The sequence below is a fragment of the Indicator indicator genome, chromosome 28, assembly GCF_027791375.1.
Source record: "Indicator indicator isolate 239-I01 chromosome 28, UM_Iind_1.1, whole genome shotgun sequence".
Lineage (NCBI taxonomy): Eukaryota > Metazoa > Chordata > Aves > Piciformes > Indicatoridae > Indicator > Indicator indicator.
This window is the reverse complement of record NC_072037.1, coordinates 10,747,607-10,772,676: the sequence shown is the minus strand read 5'-3', so window position 1 is coordinate 10,772,676 and position 25,070 is coordinate 10,747,607. Positions and strand designations below refer to the sequence as shown.

At 52.6% G+C, this 25,070-nt stretch overlaps 1 protein-coding gene across 1 annotated transcript in view; it reads left to right on the top strand.

Moving 5' to 3' along the window:
* RXRA (retinoid X receptor alpha) overlaps positions 1 to 8,330 on the top strand; it is a 43,781-nt gene extending 35,451 nt beyond the window's left edge. The window contains exons 8-9 of the mRNA XM_054393301.1: positions 1,303 to 1,408; positions 8,183 to 8,330. Of these exons, the coding sequence (XP_054249276.1) occupies positions 1,303 to 1,408; positions 8,183 to 8,330 (254 nt within the window). The remainder of the gene's footprint in view (positions 1 to 1,302; positions 1,409 to 8,182) is intronic.
* Positions 8,331 to 25,070: the final 16,740 nt, after the last annotated feature.

The following is a 25,070-nucleotide window of genomic DNA, read 5'->3' as shown; positions in this document are numbered from 1 at the left end:
CAGGTCTTGGCTGCCACCCCCTGAGGAGGTGGCAAATGCTGCTTGTGGAGCTGACTCCTGCTGATAGGCTGAGTTCTCTGCTGAGCTTGAGGGGCTTTGGTTTGCTCAGTGTACCAAATCTTCCTGCTTACAGTGCTTCAGCCAGCTCTGGAAAAAGAAAGCTCTGGTGCTTGAGGCAGTTGTCTCTGAATAGGAGCAAAAATCCATTTGGAAATCCCAGAATATGGCTTAGAGCAAACCTGGAGCCAGGACCTTGTTGTCCTCTCATTCCTGACCTCCACATCCAAGGACTTTTATTAACTGTGTTTCTGGGGGTTAAAAAACAGCCCTCTGCAGACCTGGAAAGGGTGAAAGGCATCAAACATGCTCATAAAATACACAAGAACTTTAATATTTTTTTTTGTCTGCAGCTTGCTTAGTTTTACAGACTCCAGGAGGTTTCACACCACTTGCATTCCCCTCTTGGCCCCAGCTGCCCAAGGGAAGAAGAAGGTTCAGTGCCAGGAGCTGTCTCTGCTGTTTCAAACAGCAAAGCCCTGCTGCAGCACTGCAGCAGGAGATAGACCACCACTCTTGAGGGGTTCCTCTAGATTTTAGAGCTGATCAATCCAGAGCAGAGCCAGCCAAGGTCAGACCTCCACATCTGCAGCCACCCTTTGCCTTCCCTGCTCTCACAGGAGCATGGTTTGTGCCCAAGCACAGCTCTTTCCCTGGCCTTTCCCACCAGACCCAGGCCAGGGCTTATTGCCTTTCCTTAGGTTTGTTTTTCTGCTTGGCTTTTATTCTCATCCCCACCCCTCACACACTTGTAATCAGCAGTAATTTATTGTGTGTAATTTGGGATTAGCCATTTATGGTAAAAGAAGGAGAATCTGGAGAAGTTCCTGTGGTGCCTGTGCTTGGAGATATTGATTGCTTGACTGCCCCTTCCACCCTAGCAAAACCAGATCATAGGGGATCTGCCACGGGGCTTTGCATTTAACCTGTGCTGGAGGGAGAAATCCCACAAGCCCAGCACCTGAGGGGAACTTAAACCCTTTAAATCAAGGTCTGTGACCACTGGAATGAGCCAAAACCGTTGAGGTTTGGGTGTGAGGTGGGGGATGATGGCTCTGTGAACCTCTCAGGAGGGGTTAGGTACCCTGCATCCACACCATGCCCTGCTTTGGTGGTGCTGGGAAGGGATGCAGAGGGCTGGTGGAGTACACAGGGAGGTCCTTGCCTGTTTGGAAAGCCTGTTGGGGGGAAGTTTGGGAGGAGGTTTTGTTTTTTTGGGTTGATGGTTCTTTTGTTGCCTTTCAGACTCCAAAGGTCTCTCCAACCCAGCTGAGGTGGAGGCTCTGCGGGAGAAGGTCTACGCATCACTAGAGGCATACTGCAAACACAAATACCCTGACCAGCCTGGCAGGTGAGGTCCTGCTCCTCTCTTGCAGCCCCCCAGCCCTGCAAAGCCCCCAGCAGCAGGTGCTGCAGCCTGGGAGCAAAGGGTGCTGCAGCCTGGGAGCAAAGGGTGCTGCAGCCTGGGAGCAAAGGGTGCTGCAGCCTGGAGCAAAGGGTGCTGCAGCCTGGGAGCAAAGAGTGCTGCAGCCTGGAGCAAAGGGTGCTGCAGCCTGGGAGCAAAGGGTGCTAGAGCCTGGGAGCAAAGGGTGCTGCAGCCTGGGAGCAAAGGGTGCTGCAGCCTGGAGCAAAGGGTGCTGCAGCCTGGGAGCAAAGAGTGCTGCAGCCTGGAGCAAAGGGTGCTGCAGCCTGGGAGCAAAGGGTGCTAGAGCCTGGGAGCAAAGGGTGCTGCAGCCTGGGAGCAAAGGGTGCTGCAGCCTGGGGGCAAAGGGTGCTAGAGCCTGGGAACAAAGGGTGCTGCAGCCTGGGAGCAAAGGGTGCTAGAGCCTGGGAGCAAAGGGTGCTGCAGCCTGTGAGCAAAGGGTGCTAGAGCCTGGGAGCAAAGGGTGCTAGAGCCTGGGAGCAAAGGGTGCTGCAGCCTGGGAGCAAAGGGTGCTGCAGCCTGGGAGCAAAGGGTGCTGCAGCCTGGGAGCAAAGGGTGCTAGAGCCTGGGAGCAAAGGGTGCTGCAGCCTGGGAACAAAGGGTGCTAGAGCCTGGGAGCAAAGGGTGCTGCAGCCTGGGAGCAAAGGGTGCTAGAGCCTGGGAGCAAAGGGTGCTGCAGCCTGGGAACAAAGGGTGCTAGAGCCTGGGAGCAAAGGGTGCTGCAGCCTGGGAGCAAAGGGTGCTGCAGCCTGGGAACAAAGGGAGCTGCAGCCTGGGAGCAAAGGGTGCTAGAGCCTGGGAGCAAAGGGTGCTGCAGCCTGTGAGCAAAGGGTGCTAGAGCCTGGGAGCAAAGGGTGCTAGAGCCTGGGAGCAAAGGGTGCTGCAGCCTGGGAGCAAAGGGTGCTAGAGCCTGGGAGCAAAGGGTGCTGCAGCCTGGGAGCAAAGGGTGCTAGAGCCTGGGAGCAAAGGGTGCTGCAGCCTGGGAACAAAGGGTGCTAGAGCCTGGGAGCAAAGGGTGCTGCAGCCTGGGAGCAAAGGGTGCTGCAGCCTGGGAACAAAGGGTGCTAGAGCCTGGGAGCAAAGGGTGCTGCAGCCTGGGAGCAAAGGGTGCTGCAGCCTGGGAACAAAGGGAGCTGCAGCCTGGGAGCAAAGGGTGCTGCAGCCTGGGAGCAAAGGGTGCTAGAGCCTGGGAGCAAAGGGTGCTGCAGCCTGGGAGCAAAGGGTGCTAGAGCCTGGGAGCAAAGGGTGCTGCAGCCTGGGAGCAAAGGGTGCTGCAGCCTGGGAACAAAGGGTGCTGCAGCCTGGGGCAAAGGGTGCTGCAGCCTGGGAGCAAAGGGTGCTGCAGCCTGGGAGCAAAGGGTGCTGCAGCCTGGGAGCAAAGGGTGCTAGAGCCTGGGAGCAAAGGGTGCTGCAGCCTGGGAGCAAAGGGTGCTGCAGCCTGGGGCAAAGGGTGCTGCAGCCTGGGAGCAAAGGGTGCTGCAGCCTGGGGGCAAAGGGTGCTAGAGCCTGGGAACAAAGGGTGCTGCAGCCTGGGAGCAAAGGGTGCTAGAGCCTGGGAGCAAAGGGTGCTGCAGCCTGGGAGCAAAGGGTGCTGCAGCCTGGGAGCAAAGGGTGCTAGAGCCTGGGAGCAAAGGGTGCTGCAGCCTGGGAGCAAAGGGTGCTAGAGCCTGGGAGCAAAGGGTGCTGCAGCCTGGGAACAAAGGGTGCTGCAGCCTGGGAGCAAAGGGTGCTGCAGCCTGGGAACAAAGGGTGCTAGAGCCTGGGAGCAAAGGGTGCTGCAGCCTGGGAGCAAAGGGTGCTGCAGCCTGGGAACAAAGGGAGCTGCAGCCTGGGAGCAAAGGGTGCTGCAGCCTGGGAGCAAAGGGTGCTAGAGCCTGGGAGCAAAGGGTGCTGCAGCCTGGGAGCAAAGGGTGCTAGAGCCTGGGAGCAAAGGGTGCTGCAGCCTGGGAGCAAAGGGTGCTGCAGCCTGGGAACAAAGGGTGCTAGAGCCTGGGAGCAAAGGGTGCTGCAGCCTGGGAGCAAAGGGTGCTGCAGCCTGGGAACAAAGGGAGCTGCAGCCTGGGAGCAAAGGGTGCTGCAGCCTGGGAGCAAAGGGTGCTGCAGCCTGGGAACAAAGGGAGCTGCAGCCTGGGAGCAAAGGGTGCTGCAGCCTGGGAACAAAGGGTGCTGCAGCCTGGGAACAAAGGGAACTGCAGCCTGGGAGCAAAGGGTGCTGCAGCCTGGGAACAAAGGGTGCTGCAGCCTGGGAGCAAAGGGTGCTGCAGCCTGGGAGCAAAGGGTGCTAGAGCCTGGGAGCAAAGGGTGCTGCAGCCTGGGAGCAAAGGGTGCTGCAGCCTGGGAACAAAGGGTGCTGCAGCCTGGGAGCAAAGGGTGCTAGAGCCTGGGAGCAAAGAGTGCTGCAGCCTGGGAGCAAAGGGTGCTGCAGCCTGGGAACAAAGGGTGCTGCAGCCTGGGAACAAAGGGTGCTGCAGCCTGGGAGCAAAGGGTGCTAGAGCCTGGGAGCAAAGAGTGCTGCAGCCTGGGAGCAAAGGGTGCTGCAGCCTGGGAGCAAAGCCCCAAGGAACCCCAAGGATCTCAGAGGAGCCCCGTATTCTCCTAAGGAGCCCTGAGGAGCCCCAAGGAGTCCTGAGGAACCCAAGGAGCCTTGAGGAGCTCCAAGGAGTCCCCAAAAGCCCCAGGGAGCCCCAAGGATCCCTAAGGAGCCCCAGGGAGTTCCAGTGAGCTCTGAGGAGCCCCCAAGGAGTCCTGAGGAGCCCTCAAGAACCTCAAGGAGCCCTGAGGAGCCCCAGGGAATCTTGAGGAACCCTGAGGAGCCCCAAGGAACCTCGAGGAGCCCTAAGGAGCCCTGAGGAGCCTTAAGGAAGCTCAAGGGGCCCTGAGGAGCCCCATCTCCCATGGGCACAGCAGTGGGATGAGCAGAGGGAGGAAGGGGTATCATTTCCCTTTGGTAACCAGGGAGAGCAAACCACAGCACAACCAAGACGCACACGGAGTTAATTTTCGGTGGCAGATGAGCATCATTGCTGGGAAGTGAAAGCCTCAATTGATGCTCTTTTCTCCCCTCCCCTCCTCCCCCAATCCAGCTGGGAATGGGAGGGGGGATTAGGAATGCTTCCCTGGACTGTTCCAGAGCTGAGTGGGCGCATTTTCCCAGTTACAGCCTGAAGCTGGCAACTGCCAGTTAAGTTACTGACAGCCATCTGAGCAGCCAAGCAAAGCACTGGGAACTGCTGCTGGTGCACACTGCTGCTGGGCTGGGAATGTTGGGAAAACCAGTCCCAGCAACTGGCATTTGCATCTCACCTGCATTCCCCAGGTTTGCATGTCTGGAGGGTTGAATTAAAAAAAAAAAAAAAATAAAAGGATTGTTTTAACAGCAGTGGATGGAGTGGGCACAGCACTTTGCCTCCTCCAAAGGGTTGTCAAGCCCTGGCCCAGGCTGCCCAGGGCAGTGGGTGAAGTCTCCGTCCCTGGAGGGGTGTCAAAGCTGTGGAGATGTGATTCTGAGGGACCTGGTTTAGTGGTGACCTGGCAGGGCTGGACTCAGTGGTCTTAAAGGTCTCTTCCAACCAAAATGGTTCTATGATTTTGTGATCATGTCCTCAAGATGTCATATTGGACTTATTCCCCCTCCCCCCCCCCCACTTTGGGTACCAATGTGCTGGGAGATGGAAAAAAAAGATGCTTCATTGAGGGGTTTCTTGGATGTTCGTGGTTGGCTTGTGGCAGGGTGAGGTAGGAGGAAGGTACCACTGGGGCTGAAGGTGCTGTTGGGGCTGAAGGTACTGTTAGGGTTGAAGGTACTGCTGGGGTTGAAGGTACTGCTGGGGTTGAAGGTACCACTGGGGCTGAAGGTGCTGTTGGGACTGAAGGTGCTGTTAGGGTTGAAGGTGCTGTTGGGGCTGAAGGTACTCTTAGGGTTGAAGGTACTGTTAGGGTTGAAGGTGCTGTTGGGGTTCAAGGTGCTAATGGGGCTGAAGGTGCTGTTAGGGTTGAAGGTACCACTGGGGCTGAAGGTGCTCTTGGGGCTGAAGGTACTGTTGGGGCTGAAGGTACTGTTGGGGTTGAAGGTGCTGTTGGGGTTGAAGGTGCTGTTGGGGTTGAAGGTACTGTTGGGGTTGAAGGTGCTGTTGGGGTTGAAGGTGCTGTTGGGGTTCAAGATGCTGTCGGGGCTGAAGGTGTTGTTGGGGTTGAAGATGCTCTTGGGGCTGAAGGTGCTGTTGGGGCTGAAGGTACTGTTGGGGTTGAAGGTGCTGTTGGGGTTGAAGGTGCTGTTGGGGTTGAAGGTGCTGTTGGGGTTGAAGGTGTTGTTGGGGTTGAAGGTGTTGTTGGGGTTGAAGGTGCTGTTGGGGTTGAAGGTGCTGTTGGGGTTGAAGGTGCTGTTGGGGTTGAAGGTACTGTTGGGGTTGAAGGTGTTGTTGGGGTTGAAGGTGTTGTTGGGGTTGAAGGTGCTGTTGGGGTTGAAGGTGTTGTTGGGGCTGAAGGTACTGTTGGGGTTGAAGGTGCTGTTGGGGTTGAAGGTGCTGTTGGGGTTGAAGGTGTTGTTGGGGTTGAAGGTGCTGTTGGGGTTCAAGATACTGTTGGGGCTGAAGGTGCTCTTGGGGCTGAAGGTGCTCTTGGGGCTTGAAGGTGCTGTTGGGGCTGAAGGTGCTCTTGGGGCTGAAGGTGTTGTTGGGGTTCAAGATGCTGTTGGGGCTGAAGGTGTTGTTGGGGTTCAAGATGCTGTTGGGGCTGAAGGTGCTGTTGGGGTTCAAGATGCTGTTGGGGCTGAAGGTGCTGTTGGGGTTCAAGATGCTGTTGGGGCTGAAGGTACTGTTGGGTTTGAAGGTACCATGGAGTTGAAGGCACCATAGGGTGTGTTTGACTTTGCAGTGAGGAGGGGAACACAGTGCAGAGAGCAGGGGTGGTGTGTGTGGACCTCAGAGCCCTTGGCAGGTGTCCTCCCCTGCTCCACGCTGCAGCCAGTGCTTGGCTTCCCCACCACTTCAGATGCCCTTTGGTGCATGACTTCAGCCTAGTCCCCAGCCACCCACAGCCTGAGAGCACCAAAGGGGAGTTTCTTTGCAGCAGTCAGGTGGCTGGGGGGAGGCATTCCTGGGAAAAGCCCAACCATGCTGCCCTGCCCCAGCCCCAGCTCCAGCTCCCCTGCAGGGTGCCTACGTGGCAGGCAGCAGCCGTGGGGCAACCAGGGGCTGTTTGCTCTCCTCCTGGCTGCAGCCCTGGCACGTTGTGCTGCAGGCTGGTTATCTCACAGTTAAACATATCCAAGGGCTGAAGCCATCATCTGGTTTGGTTTAAAGTGAAACTTCCTGAACGGGATGGTAGGACTGATTTGTTTTTCCTGGCTGGGCTCCCACCATTCTTGCCAGCTCAGCAGAAAAAAAAAAAATAAAACCAACAGGGAGAGAGAAGTGAGCATGCATGTGAAATATCTGTGTGCTTCTGGTGTCCCTCTCTCTCTCTTTGTGTTTTCCAGAGAGTTCCCTTCCCTTCTCCTTGGGCTCCTTCAGCCTTTGCTTATGTTCAAGCCCTGATTGTGCAGCACTAAAAACAAATAAACCTGCTCCTGATCATTAAAGGGCCTTTCCCCCACTTCAAAACATCTCACAGTGCCTGGGCTTGCTGCCTGCACCCTGGGGTGTGGGTAAGCAGGGTGAGGACACCACTGGGGGGCTTCCACAGCACCCTTGGAGGAGCTGCTGGCTTTCTTCTGGCTCCACAACCTCCTGGTGCTCTCAGAGTGCAGCACACAGCAGCCCTCTCCCAGCATGACTGGTTGGCCCATGGGCTTGTCTGCTTCCCCACAGCCAGCTGTCAGCAATCCCCAGCCCCCCTGGCTCTCCCCTGCCTGGCTGGGAAGCCATCATCCAGGGTGTGACCTGACAAGTGTCTCCATTGGGCAGGGGAGGCTGGAGAGAAAGAGCTTTTGTTCAGCTTGGGGCTCCTGAGAGCTCCCACGTTGGGCAAGCGGAAGGGGAGCACCCTGTGCCCCAGCTCATTTGTAGCACTTCTTCCAGCTTATGCATCTCCTTCCATTGGATCACCCCCAAAGTGCCTCCAGCCTGGCTGCCAGCTGGGTTTCTGCTGTACCACCAGCCCCCAGGGCTTAGCAGCCCAAGTGATGGCTGCTGGAGCTGCCTGAGAGGTGGCCAATGCCTGCAGGGAAGGGGCATGGCTGAGCCAAGGACAAGAGGAAATGGCCTCAAGGTGCACCAGAGCAGGTTTGATATGAGAAAGAACTTCTTGACTGTAAGGGTTCTCAAGGACTGGCACAGGCTGAATCCCCATCCCTGGGGATGTTTAAAAGCTGCAGAGCTGTGGTGCTGGGGGCCATGGCTTAGCAGAAGCCTTGGTAGAGTTAGAGAATGGTTGGACTGGGTGACCTTAAGGTCTTCTGCAACCAGAATCACAGAATGTTAGGGGCTGGAAGGGACCTCAAGAGATCATCCAGCCCAACCCCCCTGCCAGAGCAGGGTCACCTACACCAGGTCATACAGGAACACATCCAGGCAAGTCTTGAATATCAATGATGATTCTCTGCACAGCCCTGGGTCTAGCCCCACGACTTGAGCAGCAAAAGCTTTGTCTGAATCCAAGCCCTTCTGAGCAGGAGCAGCCACAGAAGCTCTGGAGGCCAGGGCAGGAGCAGGGCCCCGCAGGAGGGCTGTCTGACGGTGTCCTGCCTCTCTCCCCCCGCCCCAGGTTCGCCAAGCTGCTGCTGCGCCTCCCAGCCCTGCGGTCCATCGGCCTGAAATGCCTGGAGCACCTCTTCTTCTTCAAGCTAATAGGTGACACACCCATCGACACCTTCTTGATGGAAATGCTGGAAGCACCTCATCAAATGACTTAGAGAACTGCTGCTGGGTCAGTCCCTGCCCCGGGCTGGGGGGCGGAGGGGAGGGGGACTCACGGGAGGCCCCTTCCTCTGCTTTCCTCTGCTGCCACCCCCCAGCCCCAGCCCTCCTCCTTCTTCGTCCCAGTGCTGGAGGCACCATCTGATGAGGGGGACCCCCCGTGCCGTCCTGGCCTCCTCCTCACCTTCCCCCCCCCTTGTCTGTTTGCTGTCACTGCTGCATCTCAAGACCTGCTCGCTGGATCCCTGCGCTAGATGTAGGCAAGTGGGAGCGGAGTGAGCTCGCCCCCCACTGCCCCAGCCCTCACCCCTGCCCCAGCCTCCCTGCCCCCTGCCATCAGGTTTGGGGTGAGCTGCTGGCCGGGCTTGGCATCACCCCACATCTGCATCCCCCACCTTGTTGAGGAGGAGGGGGTGGGACACACACACACAGAGGGACAATGCCAGCCCTTGGTGGGCAGTGGGGTTTGGACAAGCTGATGGGGAGTGGTTGGAACTCGCTGGATTTGCAGCTGGCTATTTTCAGAGGATGGAGATTTTTTTTTTTTTTTTGAAACAGAGAAGAAAAAGGAAAAAAAAAAAAAGAGAGAAAAAAAAACACAGAAAAAGAAAAAAATCTATTTTTGGTTTCTAACTGTTCTCAGTAGTCTGGGGAGTTCCATCGTGGAGGGAGAGGCCACCACTCACAGCCCCTGCCCCACGAGTGAGTCACCCGTGGCTGTGCAGAGCCTTCTCCTTTTGCTTCAAAGCAGAGGATTTGGGATGGACCTGAATCCCAGCCCCCCACACTCCCCAAATAAGGAGGTGACTGGTGGCACAGGGAGCTGGGGCACTGCCTCACCCTCTGTGCAGAGCGTCCTGCGGGCAGCAGAGCCTGGAAGATCCTCTTCTGGACCCAGAGGGCAGCTGGGGCATCGCTGCTCTTCCCCAAGATGCCTTCTGCAGCCGGTGTGGAGCTGCCCACGTGGACACCAGCCAGCTGGAGCACTTGCTTTAAGGCTGCCAGGGACTCAACATGGCCCTTCCCCAGTCTGCAGGGTTTTACTGGGACCCTTCAGCACTGCATCCAGAGTCCCACCATGGTCCCACTCACGAGGCTTGGTTCCAGCTGCTTCTCCCAGAGCCTGCTTCTACTTCAAGCATTGGAGCAGTGGAAGTTGGTGTGTCAGCAACTGCTCCTTCCTGGTTGTTGGTCCTGACCTGGTTTAGTGAGGCTGGAGAAGCAGTTCCAGTTGATGGTCTCCACATCCACCTTGTGTGCACACAACAGCCCTGGGTACCAGCAGGGCCGGCAAGCCCTGCCCTCACGTGGGGGTTTCTGCTCACCCAGGAGCCTGCTCCTGTTGATTCAGCAGCTCCCCTGCAAAACACTGCAAGGCAACAATTAGTGGGAGTGCTTGGCCAGGCTGGTAATTATGGCTTTTAATTAGTGGTGAAGCAAGAACAGAGTTCTCCCTCCTGTAAATCTCCCCCACTGGGCAGGGATGTGGGGGCTGAGAGGTCCTGGCTGGGTGCGGGGATGTGGCAGCAGCCCCTGCCCATGTGGGCACATCCCTGCCCTACCCAGGATGCTGAGAGCACCCAAAGCACCTTGGCCTTAGCATGGTCCTTTCCTTGAGTCTTGGGGTGACAGCAGGGAGATGGACAAACCTTTGGGGATTAGGGACACAGTCCCAGGAATGTGCTCACACTCCATGGGATGGGATTCCCCAGGGAGAGGAAATCAGGGAGTGTTTTCCTTTCAGCCTCATCAGGTGTCTCCAGAGCCCTACCAAAATAAATAACTAAATAAAAGGAGTTGGAGAAACAGCAGAGCAAGGAGTGAGGCATGTGGGGAGGGCTTTGTCTCCCCTTGGCAGGAGGGACTGTCCTGAACACACCATGGGGTGGGTGCTTGGAGCCAAGAACGAGGTGCCTGCAGCTGCCTGGGGCCAAGGCTTTCCCCACCACTTCTTTGTCTTCTGTGCTTTCAAACAGCAAAGTATTAGGTCCTGAAGGTATTTCTCTCCTTGCTCCTCATGAGTGGGTTTGTAGCTGGCTCTTCAACCACCTCCTTTGTGCCTGGAGGCTGGTGGAGCCATGCCTGCCCTCTCCCACCTCACTTTCGGAGCGGAGACAGTTCTCACCAGCTCATTGTCACCCCACCTGGCAGCTCGCATGCCCATCCCCTGCACTTAAGCAGGCCACCTCACTGCTGCAGAAAGGACTCAGGATATCAGGTCAGAGCTTTCCCTGAGGCTGGCCTGAAGTGGCAAATCCTCAGAGGCAGGGAAATGTTTTGGCTGTGTTTCCCCAGCAGCCTGCACGCCGCCGAAAATATTATTAAACAGCTTCACCCTGCAAGATTTTGCCAAGAACACGAGGCAGGAGAAATGAAATCTGCAAAGGCTGCCAGTAAACATGAGCAGCCTGTTCCTTGCCAGCCTGGGGCTGGCACAGGAGGTGGGGGGCTTGCAGGGAGGTTGTTCTGCTCCCAGCAGCGTGGAGCTCAACCCAGAGCCAAAGTAGCCCACAAGAGAAGTGGAAGCCCCCTTGGGAAGGAGCCTGGAGGAGGGTGGGTTGTGGAAGAGTTGGTGGAGAGTGCACTAGAATAAATCTGATGTCCTCTGTTGAGTGGAACCACTTCTTCCTGATGGATGGCTTGGAAGAGGGTGTTTGGTGCTGGGTGTGGAGCTGTGGTGGCTTGGAAGGGCTGGGGGCTGGTCAGCTGCAGCCCTGGGCACTGATGGGCTGCAGTGCAGGAGATCCCATCCCATCCCATCCCATCCCATCCCATCCCGTCCTCTCCTCACCCCATCCCTTTCCTTTCACTCCTATCCATTTTGTGCAATGCTATGCCATCATCTCATGCCATGCCATGCCCTTCCCATTCCATTCCATCCACCTCATGCCATCCCATCACCCCATCCTGTCTCCTCCCATCTCATCCCATCCATCCCATGCCAGCTCATCTCCTAAAACCCTGCTAAAAGTCAAATGCCACAAACAAAGGGGAGGGGGGGATGTCCCCAGCCAGCAGCGTGGTGCAGAGGGGAAGACTCTCAGGTCTCCCAGTCAGGACACTTGGTCTCCATGCCTCAGTTTCCCTGCTGGATCCTCAATCCATGCCCTGAGCTGAGGAAGGATTTGGTGAAAGGCTGAACTTTGTCCTGGGCTTTTCTGCTTTGGGCAGGTGTTGAGGGAACCTCCACTTCGCTGTAGCTCAGCAGGACTCTTGCTTTCAGTAAAGCTCTTCTGCTCTCCCCTGGGAGCCACGCTGGGCATTCCAGGATGCCAGCAGCCCCTAGAGCCCACACCTCCCAACATCACCAGCCCAACCCTCCTCCTCTGAAGGGGAAAACAAAACAAAACAAAACAAAAAACAAAAACAAAAACAAACAAAAAAAAGCTTTTGTGCATCCAGTCACATCTGCCACAGCAGCCTTAAAGCAATGTGTGCATGAGTTTGAGTCTTTCAGTTGTTATTCTTCTACACTTTGGGCTTTATTTTATTTATTTTATTTTATTTTATTTTATTTTATTTTATTTTATTTTATTTTATTTCTTTTTATTTCTTTTCATTTCTTTTTATTTTATTTTATTTTATTTCATGTTTTCATTTATTTTTTTCATTTTATTTTATTATTTTATTTCATGTTTTCATTTATTTTATTTTTTTCATTTTATTTTATTTTATTTTATTTTATTTGACTTTATTTTATGGTGGGGTTTGGGGTTTTGTTTGGGGGGTTTTTGTTGTTTGGGTTTTTTTTTTTTCTTTGTCCTCAAATACTTCTCAATATGCTTGTTTGAAGAGGTGAGGTAAAACAGAGGGAGGGTGAAAAACACAAGAAAAAGAGAGGCACATTTATTTGTTAGAGAGGTAGGGCTTTGATTTAACCAGGTCTTAGTACTCCTGGTTTGATTAGGGTGATTAATTTTTTTATTATTATTATTATTATTATTTCTTTTTATTCCTTTTCTTTAATTTTTGTTTTGTTTTGTGTTTTAATTGGTGGGACAATCTTTAATTTTCTAAAGATAGCACAAACATCAGCTTTTCAGCCACCTGCCTGCCACCCTGGATGCTCCCCTCTGCCTTCTCACCTGTGTAGCATCTCTCACCCAAGCTCCAACTTGGCCCTGGCTGAACCCAACGTGGTGCTCCCATGTGGGACACCTCTGGAGGATGCTGGAAGTTTCTTGAGCTGATTAATGCTGCCAGGTGGAGCTCTGGGCAAAGGACCTTCATCTCCCCAGTACCCATGTGTGTAAGGAGCTCACGCCAAGCTTCCTGAGCATCCATCCACACCCAAGAGCTGAGCACTGCTGCCAGGTGGGAGCCAAATTGTGGAGCTATGAGCAAAAGACCTTCATTTATCCATCACCTATGGGTGTAAGGAGCTCACACCATCCCCTGAGCTCCCTGGTGGCTTCCCCAGCATCCTCCCATCACCTGTGGGTGTAAGGAGCTCACACATCCGCTCCAGGCTTCACAGCATCTCACACCATGGTGTAAGGAGCTCCACCTCCTGAGCTCCCTGGTGGCTTCCCCAGCATCCTCCCATCACCTAGGGTGTAAGGAGCTCACACCATCCCCTGAGCTCCCTGGTGGCTTCCCCAGCATCCTCCCATCACCTATGGGTGTAAGGAGCTCACACCATCCCCTGAGCTCCCTGGTGGCTTCACCAGCATCCTCCCATCACCTGTGGGTGTAAGGAGCTCGCAGCATCCCCTGAGCTCCACCCATGGGTGGAGCTTCCCTAGGGCTTCCCAGCATCCTCCCATCACCTATGGGTGTAAGGAGCTCACACCATCCCCTGAGCTCCCTGGTGGCTTCACCAGCATCCTCCCATCACCTATGGGTGTAAGGAGCTCACACCATCCCCTGAGCTCCCTGGTGGCTTCACCAGCATCCTCCCATCACCTATGGGTGTAAGGAGCTCACACCATCCCCTGAGCTCCCTGGTGGCTTCACCAGCATCCTCCCATCACCTATGGGTGTAAGGAGCTCACACCATCCCCTGAGCTCCCTGGTGGCTTCCCCAGCATCCTCCCATCACCTATGGGTGTAAGGAGCTCGCAGCATCCCCTGAGCTCCCTGGTGGCTTCCCCAGCATCCTCCCCTCACCTATGGGTGTAAGGAGCTCGCAGCATCCCCTGAGCTCCCTGGTGGCTTCACCAGCATCTCCCCATCCTCACCACCCCCACCTTGCCCCACAGTTCACGGGGGACCAAGAGCTGGAGCATCACTGGTGGGGTTCAGCTCCTGGGCACGAAAAGGGTCGAAGATTGGTGGCTCAAGAGCTGATGCTGTCCCCATCAGCAGCGAGCATGCAGGGTCTGGTTTCAGTTGCTGTGTGTGTGTATAGCTGTATGTACTGTAGATATATGCACTGTATAAATACCCTCACTCACATATACAGAGATTATAACCAGAGCAAGTACAGACTTCTTGTGAGCTTCTTTTTGGGTTCAATCATTCTTTTGTCTTTTGTTTGTTTCTTTCATTTCCCTCCCCCCCCCCCTTCCTCTATCTTTATTTTGTTGTTGCTGTTGTTGTTGCTTCTTGTGAGTTCATCGTATCCCAACCCCTTTCCAAACTGGCAGATGCCAAACCTGGACCTTTAGTCCTCAAAACAAAGGAACTGCATCTATTTTAAGATGCCTTTTTAGTTTGCTTTTTTATTGGCTTGGTTTGTTGTTTATTTGAATTTGGTGTTCTTCTTGTATTTTCTTGTTACTTTTTCTCCTTTTCCTTTTTTTTTTTTTTTCTTTTTTTTCTTTTTTTTTTTCTTTTTTTTTTCTTTTTCTTTTCTTTTTTTTTTTTTCTTTTTTTTTTTTTTTTTTCCTTTTTTTTTCTTTTTTTTCTTCTTTTCTTTTTTCTTTTTTTTTTCCTTTTTTTTCTTTTTTTTTCTTTTTTTTTTTTTCTTCTTTTTTTCTTTTTTTTTCTTTCTTTTCTTCTTTTTTTTCTTCTCTTCTTTCTTGTTTTTTTCTTTTTTTTCTTTTTTTTTTCTTTTTTTTTTCTTTTTTTTTCTTTTTTTTTTTCTTTTTTTTTCTTTTTTTTTCTTTTTTTTTTTTTTTCTTTTTTTTCTTCTTTTTTTTCTTTTTTTTCTTTTTTTTCTTTTTCTTTTTTCCTTCTTTTTCTTTTCTTTTTTTTCTTTTTTCTTCTTTTTTTTTCTTTCTTTTCTTCTTTTTCCTTTTCTTTTTCTCTTTTTTTTCTGTTCTATTTTTTCTCCTCTTTTTTTCTTCCTTTTTTTTTTCCTTCCCTTTATTTTTATTCTCATATTTTTGTTGTTTATTTGGGGATTTTTTTCTCATTTTGTTTTTTTTTTTCCCTTTTTTTTCTTCTTGTTGTTTTTGGGGGTTTGTTTGTTTGTTTTGAGCAGCAGGTGGTTTTGAGTAAAAAAAAATAAATATATAAATAGCTTTAGCAATTCCCAATACCTAGCAATGGATGCCTTGGCTATGGGATGCATAGATTACAAACACACACACACACACACAAAAACAAATGCATTAAAATTTAGAATGACAGAGTGATAAAAAAAAAAAAAAAATAAAAAAGAGAAAAAAAGAAAAAATATCTAAAGCATCAATAAAGTTAAAAATCTATTTTTGTACAAATGTAATTTTATCCCTTCTGTATCCTTGGATATTTTTTTTTCCTTTCTGGATTTGTTTTGTTTCTTCTACAGAGATTGTTATAAACTTTCTCTATTATTTGGGTTTCATTTTTTCTTTTTTTTTTTGGTTTTTTTTTTTTTTGTTGTTGTTTTTTCTCTTTCTCTCTGGAAAAATTCAGCCACAGGGTCAGGGATCTGGAGAAGAGGGAGAGACTTTTGACTGCTTTTTAAAGGCTTTATATAAAACCTCTTTCAAAATCATATTTTTTTGGAATGAACTTTTTAATTTGGTTTGGGTTTGGATTGTTGTTTTTTTTTTCCTCCCCCTCAACTTCCATAAAAAACCTTTTTTGGGTTTGTTTTTTTTTTGGTGGGGGAAGAGAGGGAAGTGGGGGTAAGGAAGAGGAGGAGGGAGGGGGTGGGATGGTTTGGGAGGGTGGGGGGGTGTCTTTTTGTCACATATATCTGGCATTCCTGCAGGTCTGTTTTACTGTGAAATCACTACCCTCTAATTATTATTCACTTTAAAAAAAATGGAGAAAAAGAAAAAAAAAAGAGAGAGAATGAGAGAATTGCTGCTGGAAACGCCAGGACTTTGATGAGCAATTGTATCAGAATTGTGGGGGGGAAAAATAATGAAAAAGAAAAAAAAAGAAAAAAAGAAAAAAGAAAAAAACTAAAAGAAAAAGAAAAAGAAAAAAAATGAGAGGAAAAAAAAAAAGAAGAAAATATATGAGCATTTTAAAATATAACCCAGGCCAAGTCCTCGTTTGTTCTTTACTGCTGTGTCTTGAGTTATTCGTAGAAGCATCAGAGAATGGTTTGGGTTGGAAAGGACCTTCAGGGTCAGCCAGTTCCAACCCCCCCTGCCATGGGCAGGGACACCTCCCACCAGCCCAGGTTGCTCAGAGCCTCATCTGACCTGGTCTTGAACACCTCCAGGGAGGAGGCAGCCACAGCCTCCCTGGGCAACCTGTGCCAGTGTCTCCCCACCCTTATGCAAAGAATTTTCTCCTCATCTCCAGGCTCAATCTGCCCTCTTCCAGCTCAAAGCCATTGTCCCTCATCCTGGCACTCCAAACCCTTGTCAGAAGTCCCTCCCCATCTCTCCTGTAGCCCCCTGGAAGGCTGCTCTAAGGTCTCTCTGGAGCCTTCTCCAGGCTGAACAGCCCCAACTCTCCCAGCCTGTCCCCACAGGGGAGCTTCTCCAGCCCTCTGGATCCTCTGGATCTACTCCAGCAGTTCCATGTCCTTCAATTCATCCCTGTTGGGGAGTCTCCACATCCCCAGATGGTCCCCATTCCCAAGGAACCATCACTCATCCTCATCACGAGGCCAAGCTGGAGTAAACCCAGCCTGGGTGTAAATCAGGAGCAGGATCAGGACTTGGGGAACCTCAAGACTCAGCAAAGCAGATTTTTTTTTTCCCTCTTCCCTCAGGAATTTCTCTGGGATGAATTTCAGATCACTGGGACATCTCCAGCCACACCCTGCTGCAGACACCGTCACTCCCCTGGGGTCCCCCTCCCTCCTCTTTGCCTTCCAACAAGCAAGAGACATGGGGATGCCCTGCATGGCCAGAGCCCCAGAGGGACATGCTGGCAGGGGGTGTGGTGACCCTTCCCTGTCTGGGTGTCAGTGGGGTGACTGAGCCCACCCCAGGCACCTGGCAGGGCTGTAGGCAGGGATGGTCCTTGTGACATTGTGGTACCCAGTGGGTAGGAGGCAGAGCATCAGGGGCACCTCCTGAGAAGATGAGGCCATGGAGGCTGGGCAGCAGCCTCAGCCTGGTGATGCTGGTGCATTGGTGAGCTCCTGGGGAGCCCAATGGGCTGTTTTGCAACCCCCTCATCCTGGAGTCCCATGGGTGTGCATGGAGCAGGAGCATGGCTGCAGGGGAGGTGCTGGGAGCCTCAGCGCAGCCAGTTCAGGATCAGGAGCCGTTCTTTCAAGAGCTGGCCTTAGCTTAACCTGGATTTGTTGCCAGGTACAAACAAGATCGAACTTGCTCTTGGGTTTACAGAGGAGATAAATCCTCCCCCAGTGGCCTCAGAGCCGGGCAAATAGAGCAGGAAAAGCAGAGTTTCAATTTGGTTAGCGACGATCCAGCTCTTGGCTGCTTGGCCACAATAGTTTTTCATTTGGGAAGCCCTGGCAGGTGGCTGCTAGAGGCCAAAGGGATGTGGAGTTGTTTTTTGTTTTTTTTTTTTAATACATCTCAGCAGCAACCTGCTGCTCCCCAAAAGTGAGGCTGGCCCCGTTGCCACCCCCCACCCCCCCTTGCTCAGCTTAAGGACACCCCAGGGACTGGGAGCTGGCTGATGGCTCCCCCTGGCAGAGGGTGGCTCTGTGTCTTGTTAACCTCCAGGCAGCAGTTTGTGTTTAGAGAGTAAATATTGACCTCCCTTCCTGAGGGCTGGTTGTTGGGTTTGGGGGGTTTTTGTGTTTTGTTTTGTTTTGTTTTGTTTTATTTTCTTCTCTTTTCCCCATCTCCCAGGCTGGAAGGAGCCAGGATCCATGGGGCAGCTCACTTGGGATGCTTGTCCTGGCCCTAGGGGCTGGCTGGGTTCCTGCTGCTCACTGGCTCCAAACTCACTCTTGGCTCCTTTATTTGCTTCTATATTGTATAAAATTGGGGTTGTTTCTATATTTAAAGTTCCTAAAAACAGCAAGAAATCAAAGCCAAGCTGGCTACTGAACAGTTTCACTTTTTCTCTTGTGAGTGATTTCTGCTGTGACTGCTGCTGTCCCCCCACCAAGAAGATGTGGGAGCCCTTCCCAGCCCCTCAAACCCAGCTGTGGGGCAGGGCTCCGCTCCCCTTCCTCTGCTGCCAGAAAGGGAGGAGGAGGAGGTTTGTACTTTGGCCAACTCGTTGCTGTTTCCCCAGCTTCTGCAGGGATCAAAGTGCCTGTTTTGACTCCTGTCCTGATTCCCTGATAGCAGAGGGTGGCTGTAAGGCAATGAAACATCTCACACGCAATGCCTTGGGGCTTTTGTTGTGTCTCCGGGCTGGGCGTGCGCAGGATTTGCCCTTGGCCTGGGAGCAGCACGGAGACATGGAGCTCAGGGGTGGCACATGCAGAGGGGTCCAGAGATCCCTGGTTTATCAGGAGCTTCCTGACACCAGATTTCCTTAAAGCCAGAGCTTTTGGATGTGTGGAGTCAGGAGGGGACTTCATCTTCCCCTGCAAAATGGGAAGGGAAGGGAAGGGAAGGGAAGGGAAGGGAAGGGAAGGGAAGGGAAGGGAAGGGAAGGGAAGGGAAGGGAAGGGAAGGGAAGGGAAGGGAAGGGAAGGGAAGGGAAGGGAAGGGAAGGGAAGGGAAGGGAAGGGAAGGGAAGGGAAGGGAAGGGAAGGGAATAATTACAGTTGAAAAGACCTCTAAGATCATCCAGCCCAACCACCAACCCATCACCACCACAGCCATCAAACCATGTCCCAAAGTGCCATGGCCACGCATTTATTGAACTCCTCCACGGGCAGTGACTCCACCACCTCCCTGGGCAGCCTGTTCCAATGCCTGACCATTCTTGCAGGGAAGATTTTTTTTTTCCTAATCTCCAACCTAAACAACCCCTGGTGCAACTTGAGGTCATTTGCTCTCATCCTCACCACCAAGAGATCGAGGGTGTTGGTCATTCCTGGTCCTCCATGTGCTTGAGGGGACACAGAGTGGAAGAGGCTGTGTTGGGGAGGGGTTGCAGAGCATCCTCAGGGAAGTGCATCTTGCTTGGTGGCACCAGGCTGGCCATTTCATTCCCGTGCTGACAGAGATGGAGTGAGGTGTCAGCAGACTGTTTTGAAACCCTTAGGAGAAGGGCTGTGATCCTGGGCCTCTCCAGGCCTTGGGTTTGCACTGAGGAGGGGCTCTACAAATAAATACAGACAGATGAGCTCTTTCACTGGTGATTTGTCACTTCATAATTGCCAAAGAAAAGCAGGTTAGTTTTCTCCTCCTGACCTCTCTCAAGTAGCCTTTTCACCCCAGCTGGCCCCAGGGGCTGGGGTCAGGGCAGCCTTTCAGCCCCCCCCTCTGGGGACCACAAAGGGCACCTTGGCCTTCAGCATCACATTTTCCAAGTGACATCTCCCCATGGCATCACCAAGCCCTAGAGGCAGCCACCCCCAGGGGCGCCCCAGGCTGCCTCCACTGCCTTGCCCATGGGTGGGTGAAAATAGGACCAGCTGTGGGCACTGGGCTGGCTGCTCAGCCAGCTTGGAGGACCTGACTTTCAAAGTCAGACAAAATTTGGGGCTGCAAGGAGTGAGGACACTCCTGAGGACCCAGCTGACCACCTTTCCTTGCCCCAGTGCTCCCCTCTCCATCCCCAGCTCCCCAGGGCAATGGGTGCTGCAGCTCCAGATATTATCCTGGTGGGACTTTGAGCTGGAGATCCCGGGGTGGTTCATCTGCTGGGAGAGAGCGTGGAGGGCAGGAGGCTGAAGAGCAGAGGCTGCTTTTAGAGCAGGCTGCGGACCAGCAGCTCCAGGAGCCGGGATAATCCCCGACCCGGGGCCGGGGGGGACACGACAGTGCCTGGGGCAGCCCCGAGGGTCCGGCGTGGCCGTCCGAGCAAAGAGCAAAGTGCTGCTGCCACCTCCCGACCGCAGAGAGCCCTGCCCGGGGTCCTCTCCTTGCCCAGGCTCTCCCTTCCACTGCGGCACTCCATCTGCCCTTGCCTGACCCCATCTCTCCCTGCCCGACTCCTTCTCCCCCTGCCCGACTCCTTCTCCAACTGCCCAGCTCCACCTCCCCTTGCCTGAGTCCTTCTCCTTCTCCTCTGGTCCTTCTCCCCCTCCCCGGCTCAATGACCCTCTGCCAGGCTTCATCTTTCCCTCCCTGTCTCCATCTCACCCTCCTTGGGTCCTTTTCCCCCTTTCCAGCTTCATCTCTCCCTCCCTGTCTCCATCTCACCCTCCTTGGGTCCCTTTTCTCCTTTCCAGATCCATCTTCCCTTCCCTAGTTCCATCTCCCCCTCCCTGGGTCTCTCTTCCCCTCCCAGGCTCCATCTCCCCATGCCCAACTCCATCTGCCCCTCCCTGAGTCCTTCTCCCCCTTCTCAGCTCCATCTCCCCTTGTCTGGAGCCCCCAGGGCTGGGAAAGAAAAAAAAAAAAAAAGAAGAAAGGTGTTTTGGTTTCTTGCTCACTTTTGACAGCCTCCTGGAAGGCTGTGAAGTCCATGAAGCAAAGCTCTGCCTCCCTCTTATGCTCCCTGGAGCTGTGCATGGACCTGAAGCCTTTCCCCTAGCCTGACTGCTGAGCAGCTTTCTGTCCCTGAAAGATGCTTCCCTGTTAGTCACTTTCATTTCCTTCCCTCCTCCTTGTCCCGGCTCTGAAATTCCTCTCTGGACTCTGAAATTCCAATCCTGACTCTGAAATGTCTGTCTTGGCTCTGAAATTTCTGTGTTGGCTCTGAAATTTCTGTGTTGGCTCTGAAATTCCTGTCTTGACTCTAAAATTTCTGTCTTGGCTCTGAAAGTTCTGTCCTGACTCTGAAAGTTCTGTCCTGACTCTGAAAGTGTTGTCTTGACACTAAAAATTCTACCCTGACTCTGAGATATTTGTGTTGACCCTGGAAGTTCTGTCTTGACCCTGAAAGTTGTATCTTAACTCTGAAATTTCTGTCTTGACTCTGAAAGCTCTATCCTGACCAGGACATTTTTGTCCTGGCTCTGGAAGTTTTATCTTGACTCTGAAACTTCTCTCCTGACTCTCAAAGTTCTGTGTTGACTCTCAAGGTTCTGTCCTGACTCTCAAAATTCTGTCTTGACCCTGAAATTTCTGTCCTGACCCTGAAATTTCTGTCCTGACCCTGAAATGTCTGTCCTGACCCTGACATTTCTGTCCTGACTCTGACATTCCCATCCTGACTCTGAACTTTCCTGCTGTACCCAGGTGCCCCAATCAACAGCTCACCACCTAAACCTGAATTCCTTCCACTCCTTCCTTTTACTTTTTTCTTCCCCCTTCAGGAAACACAAGCCCTGCTTTCTCCTTGCAGCGTGACAAAGGGTTAACAAGATGCTTAAAGCAAAGCATTGCCTAAACCCCAGGATCTTTCCTAGCCAAAGAGCTTGGGATCCCAAGGCACAGGCAAGAAATCCTAGCCACAAAAATTTCACCTCTCTCTCTCTCTCTCTCTCTCTCTCTCTCTCTCTCTCTCTCTCCCTTCCACCACTGGCAGTGAAACCTTGTTTGGCTTCACAGGCAAGATTTTCCATCCCATGCTCCAAGGAGACTCAATTCCACTAAGCCCACATCTTGTTTTTCTACTGACAAAGTGAGGTATGATTCTTGGCTGGCTGCTTTGCCTTTTTTTTTTTTTTTTTTTCTTGGTTTTTATTTTTTTTCCTCCCCCTGCTTTGTGGAAGACTAAATGAAAAGATGCTTTTAAAGCTCATTCACTCAACACTCAACCCCAAACCCAAGGGGAAAGTCAGATGGAAATTCACTAAAGTTATCAGGAGGGTTCTTCTTTTTTCTGTTGTTTTTTGTTTTTGTTTTTTTTTTTTTGTTGTTGCTTTCTTTTTTTCTTGTAGGTTATTAGGCTGGAGAAAATGAAATGAAGATGCAAGGCTTTGCTAGGAGACTGGGAAAGGTAGAGCAGCCCAAAGAGTGAAACAGCCAAGTCATTTAATTTATTTTCTTACAAAAAGCTTCTGTTTGAGTCATTGTGAGTCCTGAGGACATAGCTCTTGGTGCTCATTTTGTTCTGGGCCTTTTAATTTAGAACATGAAAGCTTCCTACCTTGTAATAAACACAGCCACATCCTTCACCGTGGTGGAGGCTGCCTTGGGTGAGCTCACCAGGCAGGGAGAGGACAGCAGAAGAAGGAAGGGGAACTGCTTGGCTCAAGGTTAGCCAAGAGAGGCAGGAGCAGAGTGAGGAGAGTGCTTCCACCCAGCCCTGTCCACCCACTGCCCCTTCCCACCACCCTCCTGCCTTGGCTGCTTGTGAGCTCTGCAGCCTGGAGCCTGTTCTTGGGGCTCCCTGTCCCTTTCTGGGAGCTCAAGGAGTTGCTTTCCACTTAGAATCACAGAATCATGGAACAGGAAGGACCTTTCCAGCTCATGCAGTCCAACCCCACTGCAGTCAGCAGGGACATCTACAACTACAGCAGGTTGCTCAGAGCCTCAAACAATCTGACCTGGAATGGTTCCAGGGATGGGGCAGCTCCCACCTTTGTGGGCAGCTTGGGCCAGGGTCTCACCACCCTCAATTTCTTTCTTGTCTCTAATCTAAACCTCCCCCTTTTAGTTTAAACTCATCACCCCTTGACCTGCCACAACAAGTCTTGCTAAAATTCTGTCCCCAGCTTTCTCATCATCCCCTTTGAGCACTGAAAGGCCACCAGAAGCTTTCCCCAGAGCCTTCTCTTCTCCAGGCTGAACAACTTCAAGCCCCTCAGCCTGTCCTCACAGCTTCCAGCCCTTGGATCATTGCTGTGCCCCTCTCTGGACCTGCTCTAACAGTCCTGGTTATGATAGGAAAGGAGCAGGGATATGGAACTGTCACCATCACAGGAGGGTGGTGGGGTCCTAAGGACATGATGCCACTAGAAGGGGCTGGAGGGCTTCATGTAGATGGCAGGGAAGGTGACCTCCAGTGTCCTGATAGAGCCTGGGAGAAGATTAAGCCATACACTGCAGACAGAGGTGACCTCAGCCCCTGCAGTGTCCCAACCAGCCCAGCAGGAGGGAAAAGCCTTTCCTCACCTCTGGACTGGGAATCAAAGGGATTCTGGCCACAATGTGCTACAGGATGAGCAGAGAGGGATGGCACTGTCCCCTCCCCAGGTCTCTCACCACCAATCAGTCATCAGCCAGGGCCCATCATCCCTACCCATCCCTACTTCATCCCTGTCCCAGCACTGCTCCGTCTCCCTGCTCCATCCCTGATTCATCCTTGCTCCACCCCTGACTCATTCTTGCTCCATCCCTGCCCATTTCTGCTCATCCTTGGTCCATCCCTACCCCATTCCTGCCCCATACTTGCTTCATCTCTGCTCCATCCCTCTCCCACCCTTGCTTCATCCCTGCTCCACTTCTGCCTCATCCTTGTATCATCCCTGCCCCATCCCTGCCTCATCCTAGTTTTGTCCCTGCTCCATCCCTGCCCCATACTTGTCTCATCTCTGCTTCATCCCTTTTCCATTCCTTTTCCACCCCTGCTCCATCCCTGCCCATGCTTGCCTCATCTTTGCTCCCTCCCTGCCCCATACTTGCCTCGTCTCTGCTCCATCCCTTTTCCATTCCTTTTCCATCCCTGCCCCATCCCTGCCTCATCTTTGCTCCATCCCTTCTCCATCCCAGCCCCATACTTCCCTCATCTCTGCTCCATCCCTTTTCCATCCCAGCTCCATACTTCCCTCACCTCTGCTCCTTCTCTTTTCCATCCTTGTTTCATCCCTGCCCCATTCTTGTTTCATCCCTGCCCCATCCCTGCCCCATTCTTGTTTCATCCCTGCTCCATCCCTGCCCCATCCTTGCCTCATCTCTGCTCCATCCCTTTTCCATCCCAGCTCCATACTTCCCTCATCTCTGCTCCTTCTCTCTTCCATCCTTGCTTAATCCCTGCCCCATTCCTGCCACACCCTTGTTTCATCCCTGCTCCATCCCTGCCCCATCCTTGCCTCATCTCTGCTCCATCCCTTTTCCATCCCTCTGCTCCATCCCTGCCCACGCACTGAGCCCGAGTGAGGAGGCTGAGGGGGCCGGGCTGGGAGGGCTGCTCCTGTGTGTCCCGTCCCGGTGTGCTGCCTGAGCAGCCACAGCAGGCTGTGGGCTCCTGGGCGATCCGAAGACATGACCTAATCCCCTGAAACCGGATCCTCCTGTCAGCCTCCTGGTGGATGAGAAAAGCTTGCTCTGGCCTGTCTGTTCCAAAAACCTTTCCCTCCTCATGGCAAAGAGCTCTGCTCTGCACAATTTCCTGCGGTCTGCAGGGTGGAGGTGGGTCCCCAAAGACCCCGTGGGTTAACCCCTGCCTGGAACAGTCTGCTCTGAGAAATCTTTCTGTTTCTGTTTTTTTTTTTTTGGGGGTGGGGAACCATTGTCTTTTCTCCCCTCCTTTCTCTGCTGGAAATTCTCACCTTGTCTACTCCAAGCTCTCTGCCTTGCCCCCTTGGGAGAGGCTGGTGGACAGGAGATGCCTTCAAGCACATCACAGGTGCTCACCATGAGTTGCAGGCTCTCTTTCAAAGCCACCACAGCTCAGCTCAGCTCAGCCAGATTTTAGCTCTGACCTTACACAGCACCTTGCCCCCCACCCCAAGCACCAACCAGGCTGTCCTGGTGACAGCAGAGGCAGCTGGGTGGCTCTCAGGGGCTGATTGGTGGTGGCAGGCAAGGGATGAGCCACAGGAAACCTTCCCCTTGTGTAGAGCCATTTGCAGCTTCCAGCCAGCTGTGGATTCACTGCTGTCTAATCACACAGCAGCACAGAATGCATTGAGTTGAAGGGAGCCTTGAAGGTCATCCTGCCCAACCCTCCCTGCAGGCAGCAGGGACAGCTCCAACCAGAGCAGGTTGCTCAGGGCCCCATCAAATCTGACCTTGAATGTCTCCAGGCATGGAGCCTCAACCACATCTCTGGGCAACCTGTTCCAGTAGGAATTAATTACTATATTCATTAGTACCATGGGATGCTCCCACACAATGGAAGTTTGTCCTGGTGGGAGAGGGTGAAATAAGGCCAGCTGCTGTGTCCCTCCTGAGCCACCTGGTCCCTGCAGGGACTCTGGCAGGAGAAGGGATGGGTGGCATTTAGGAAAGTGCCCTGGCTGGCTTGGTGGGATGCACACAGCCCCTTTCAGCAGCCTTGCTGGGGGCTGGGGGCTCACCAAACATCTGAGCAGCAAAGAAGGCGGCCAGCAGGAGAGAAAATGTGTGGCTAGCTCTTTGCTGTTGTCACTCCAACCATTGTACCTTAAGAAGCAATAAAGTTGAAAGCCAATAATGAGCAGCCAGCCATAATTTTTTTTTTTTTTTGAGGGGGGGTGGGTGTGGGTATGTGTAGTGAAGGCTGCAATTTACTCTGCCAGGGCTGCAGGGAGTCCATCTGAGGCTGGTGCTATTGACAGGATGTCTATAGGGGTTGTTCCTTACAGTACTTACATGTGCTCAGGGCAG